Raw genomic sequence first — 6,000 nt, forward strand, 5'->3', positions numbered from 1 at the left:
TTAAATCACTATTCTGGCTCTCTTCTTTACTTTAACTCTTGTTATTCATTCACCACTTGAATCAGTTAATTCCCCTCTTCTGCCTGCCCCTGAAATGTTCAGAGTTCTCTCAGGCTCCAGTTTCAACCTTTTCCCTTTTCACTCCATTCATCCTTGTCAAGGTCAGAACTGGGGTAAGGTAAACAAGACATTTAGTACACAAAGTTGAAGGAGGCACTCTCTTTCAGTGTGTGCAAGTACACTCATGTCCTACCCTAATCTATCCCTGACTCTTTCAATACAATTTTCTGAACAGTCACTACAACCAGACCCTGTACTAGGTGTCATAATACCCATGCTCACTCTCTGGATCCTCATACACACAGTTGTAATTACTATTATTCAACAGTGCATTCCAAATATTTATCTCTAGTCAAATACATCTTCTGAATTCCAGATCTTATTTTCAGATCCCTAACTGTACATTGCAATGTGACGAAAGACAGCTGATGTTTATTAATGCTTATGATATTGATAAACTGGGCTCAGTGCTTTGCATCCATTATTTTATTCCGTCCTCAGAGCAGTCCCATGAAGAGGTACTGCCTTCTCATTTTTGTTTTGTGACTGAGAAAAACAGAAATTCACAGAGGTTAAATAATTTGCCTCAGGTTACACACTAAAGTGTCACAGCCAATATTTCTACTCTGGCAGTCACATGCACAGTCCATGCTGTTAGGCACTAGGTTGTGTCCAGTAATCACATAAAATGTCCAGGACATACTCTATACATTTTTTCTAAACCTGTTCTCCTCCTATACCAAGATGGTTAAGTCATATCTTTTTTACTTCCTTAATGTTACTTGAATTCCTTTCTCTCCTTTTTCTATATTGCTAATGTCCACGTTCAGGTTCTCCTGCTTTCCCTGGATGATTGCAGTAACCTCAAGACTGGTTTCCCCTAGTCTTATAACCCTTCCCTAAACAGTTTTTTAGAATGTTGTCAGCATGAGCATGCAAAATAACCCATTAGTGGTATTTGTACTTTTGATGACTACACATTGCTTTCTATTGTCCAAACTCCTTAGTTTAGGACTTTAATTATCTGATGGCCTGACTCTGCCTAACTATCCTGCCTGACTTGTCATATTCAATATTCAAAATATACTGAGTTATTGAATATCCTCACATTCTTTGTGGATCTGGATCTTTACACATGAATGATCCTGTCTCCATAGAATTCCCTAGGTCAGACATTTAAGAAGAGGGAATCTACTCACTTTTTAAGACTCAGCTCAAAATATTGTCTGTCAGGTGTTTCACCAGTTAATGTATTTCTTTTTCTATGTTCCTTTAGCACCTGGTACATACTTTAGCACATTATATTGAAATCTGTCTTCTGACTTCATGATGCTTTAGGCTAAAGAGGAGAATTTGGTTTATCCCCAAGACCCAAGTACCTTGCCACAGTGCCTGGTACCATAACAGTCATTCAGTATTGTAAAGTCTTGTAAACTATATAGATTGAAGTTATGTTTTATTCATTCCTTTCATTCACTCATTCTGAATGAAATACAGTTTTGGTTCATGCACCTTACAAAACTGAATTGGTTTCACAAAACAGTTTTGATTTCAAAAATCTACATTGATCCAATAAAACCTAAGAGCAACAGCCATAAAATTGCAACATCTCAGTAAATCATTAACCTAAACTGTTTTTTAGAAGCCAATGACAATTGAACAGCAACAAAGAATGCTGCATCAATACTGCCCATCTTAGGAAAATTCCCCTGGCTCTCTCCTTAAGGGCCTATTATCTTTGACTCCAATGACTCCAGAATAACACTGCCTTTCTCCTCAGTATTGCTTGAGATCATATTTCTACCCTCTTTTTAGGCTTATCTCTTTTAGTCATTATTTCCAAAGCTCTGAAATACCAGTTCCTCTTTTTTCTTCATATCAATCCTTTTCCCCCCAGCATCTGAGGTTTTTGAGCAATCAGTAGCCCTCTTAAAAACACCATCATCTCACCACTTATCCTGAAGGAAGGGCTTGGATCCTTTGTCCTGCTGACCTCACACTGAAGAGGTATTTGTAAAATCCTAGCTTTATGTCCTGCTTTTAGTTTTCATGCTAAATTTCTTTATTCCTGAACTCTACCCATTTTGCTAGTTTGATTTAACCTTTGCATTCTTGTATCATTATTTCTGCGTTTCAGTCTGACATCATGTCTGGAGTGGGAACCATGGGGCCAGTCTGCTTTCTGGGGATGCTTAGGGTTGGCATCCCTGATCCTGGCACTCTCAGCTACTAGATTTGATTATAGTAGGCTGACAAGTAAGTGTGATAAATTCTTCCTGTGAGAACATACTGTTTGTCTAAATGAGGTAATTTCTTTCCTGTGTGCTTTCCTTTGGGGACAGTGCATAAAGTCACTAAAGCTGTGGGGGAAAAAACAAGTGATCCACATAGCATTAATCAGTTACTACTCTTCATGTCAATTCTTGGACTGGCTTTGCTCTCCTAAGAATTTGAGTATTGAGTTTCCCCATTTAGTAACTCTGAGATCTTCAAAATCAGAAATAAAACAATTTCTTCCTGATCCATGAAAAATTTAATGATAAATAACAACGTACAAATGAAAAATTTGTCTGTTTTAACTAAAATTTTAAATTGAAACTATATAATTTTATAGATTTTTAAAATTAAAGGCATGCCTTATTATATAGTTACAAAATTTTGAAATACTTCATTTATCCTTTTTATGTTTTGTGTTGTTAATTTTCACCTGAAGATATTTTTTCTGTTAATTTTTAGAGAGACTGGAGGGGAGGAAGAGGAGAGAGAGAAAAAGTGATGTGAGAGAGATACATCAATTGGTTGCCTCCTGACCAGGGCCAGGAATCGAACCTGCAACCAAGGTATGTGCCCTTGACCGGGAATCATACCCATGACCCATTGGTGCACTGGCCAACATTCTAACTACTGAGCTACACTGTCCAGGGTGAAATACATCATATATCTTAAATCAAACTTTTTGTGCAGATAAAACCATTCTTTGTGATTTTAATGTTTCCCAGTTTGAATTCAAAGTGGTGAGTAAAAGTAACCAAGCAACAGTTAATTTTTTCTCCATATTTTGCTATTTCCTTGTTAAAGTCTTTTCCCACTTTTGATTTCTTTAACCAAGGAGATAGATGCTTTATAAGAGGAATTACATTGTCAAATCATAAACTCAAAGTGTCCATTAAAAATATACCATAAGCATTTTAAATTTAGTTTTAAAAATTAAGATTTATATACCAGAGAACCAGTACTTGTCAACACACATACTGATTACTAGAATCTTAAACACTGCTGTCAAATCATATAATTGTTATTTATGAAGAAGATAGAACCAGACATTTCTATATCTTAAAGACAAGCATACTCAATATATCTTTTTAAAGGAAACAAACCTGTACATTCAGCACTGAGTAGATATCCTAAAAGACAGATGGTGATGAGGCCTGGTGATTCTGCCATGATCATGTTCCAGCACTGCATAACCCTTGCTAGTCAATTGTGCAAGTAGCAAGGTTGACCAATTGTTCCAAAGTACAAGCTGAACTGTATTTACTTCTGGGAAACAATGTTAGTCTCTCTCAGTGGATTTTTGGGTTATTTGCATTGGCTTCTCAGGTTAAGTGAAGAGAATAGGCAGTAGCCACCATTAAATTTCACCTGTCATGCCATGGACTTTTGCCCCCGTGCCTGATTTGAGGCTGAAGCAGGAAGCAACACATCATTAAAATAAGGGGAGGTATAATGGCTATAGTTGCTGTGGCAGCAAAATTTATCAGTGGGATTCATATTTTCTTTGTCAGGGAGCACTACTATCATATAGTTTAAATATAAAGAGATGGGAAGTACAAAGCATTTGGTCATTCTCCTTGAAACACCCCCAATGCTTACATACCATGAGTCACCTGGTGGATCTTTTATGTTCCTTCTCACAATGGGGAGTTTATAAACTTTGTTGTGCCATGTACCATATTTTGAATCATATGGACCTTATCTCAGAACACATGTATGTATGTGTGAATATGTATATATATACAAATATATGTATATATTATGTATATAAATATAAATGAATATTATATAATAGTTAATATATTACTCCACTTCACATCTATAATAATAAAAGCATAATATTCTAATTAGACTAGATGTCCTTCCGGATGACCTTCCAGAAAATGCTGGGGCTGTGAGGGAAGCCAGGTCCCAGGTGCCAGAGGGAAGCCAGTGCCGACAGCCAAAGGAAGGAAGGCTTACTGTTGCATGAATTTCGTGCATCAGGCCACTATAAAAGACCCATAACATTATTTTTTAAAATATTTTTTAATTGATTAAGATATTACATATGTGTCCTTATCCCTCCATTGTCCCCCTATTCCCCCTACTCATGCCTTCACCTCCCTGGTGTCTGTGCCCATTGGTTAAGGATGCAAAACATTCTATCAACACTTACCTACCATTTTTGTGCTGTTGTTGTGATACATTTGATTTCTACATGCTGTAAATCCTGTATTACATTATTATTACTCCTGTAATTTCACAAAGAAATTAAAAAAATGAGAAAAATATTTTATATTTATCTTCATATTAGCTGTTATGATGTTCTTCATTTTTTTTGTGTAAATCCAAGTTTCAATCTGTTATAAGTTTTCATCACTGTGAAGAATTTTCTTTAATAATTTTGATAATCTAGGTGTTATGATGAATTTTCTCAGCTTTTGTTTATTTGAAAATATCTCTATATTTCTCTAATCTTTAAAAAGTAATTTTGCTGTATCTACAATTGTAGGTTGATTGTTTTTACCCCTCAGCACATTAAATATGTCATTTTATTGCCTTTTGGCATGCATTGTTTCTGATGAGTAGGCAGTAAGTTTTCTTAACATTAACTTTTATCTATTTAACTATAATGAGCCAAGGTATTCTTGGGGTTCATTGAGATTCTTGGATCTGTGGTTTGGTAATTTTATTAAAATTAGAAAAAATATTGGAAACTTAACTTCTTAAACTTTGTTTTGCAATCAGGAAATTGAAAAAGCAGTACAGATGAATCCCATATACCATTCACCCATTTATTCCCAATGTTTACATGTAATATGCAAATTAGGCTGTTCCACTGGTCCACTGCTGGAGGGGCTAAAAAATGTCATATCCTGCCCTAGCTGGTTTGGCTGAGTGGATAAAGCTTCAGCCTGCTGACTGCAAGGTCCTGGTTTGATTCTGATCAAGGGCATGTACCTAGGTTACAGGCTCCTCCCTGGCCGGGGCCCAGGTCAGGGCTCGTGGAGGCAACCAATCAACGTGTCTGTCTCACATTGATGTTTCTCTCTGTCTCTTCCTCTCTCTTCCACACTCTCTAAAGACCAATGGAAACATATCCTCAGGTGAGGATAAATAAAAAGAAAAGAAAGAAAGGTCATATCCTATGAAAGACACATCCTGAAAATGACTAAAGAAAGTTGTCACTTTTTCATGGTGAAGGGACTGGAGTCCATGTTGATGAAAACACCTTGGCAGCTGCAGTGGCTGGCAGTGGCTGCAGCAGAGGGGTGATGGGGCTGGTGCCTTCCCCTGATCAGCCCGGTCACCTCCCGTAGAGCGGGTCTAAGTCATCAGTAGGACATCCCCTGAGGGCTCAAGTCTGTGAGAGGAGGCAGGCCGGGCTGAGGGACCGCTCCCCCCCAGTACATGAATTTTGTGCACTGGGCCTCTAGTCTTATATAAATGCGGTATGCTGAAACCAGTTTGGCTCAGTGGATAGAGCGTTGGTCTGCGGACTGAAGGGTCCCAGGTTCAATTCCGGTCAAGTGCATGTACCTCGGTTGCAGGCACATCCCCAGTAGGAGTTGTGCAAGAGGCAGCTGGTTGATGTTTCTAACTCTCTATCCCTCTACCTTCCTCTCTGTAAAAAATCAATTATATATATATATATATATATTATAATATAAAAACCAGGTAATG

The 6,000-nt window shown here is 37.5% G+C and overlaps 1 protein-coding gene across 1 annotated transcript in view; it reads right to left on the reverse strand.

The window, feature by feature from the left end:
* F9 (coagulation factor IX) overlaps positions 1–3,667 on the reverse strand; it is a 37,239-nt gene extending 33,572 nt beyond the window's left edge. The window contains exon 1 of the mRNA XM_084870216.1: positions 3,438–3,667. Within this exon, the coding sequence (XP_084726342.1) occupies positions 3,438–3,525 (88 nt within the window). The 5' untranslated portion in view covers positions 3,526–3,667. The remainder of the gene's footprint in view (positions 1–3,437) is intronic.
* Between the last annotated feature and the right edge of the window lie 2,333 nt (positions 3,668–6,000).

Source organism: Pipistrellus hanaki (genome assembly GCF_964339955.1).
Source record: "Pipistrellus hanaki genome assembly, chromosome: X".
Lineage (NCBI taxonomy): Eukaryota > Metazoa > Chordata > Mammalia > Chiroptera > Vespertilionidae > Pipistrellus > Pipistrellus hanaki.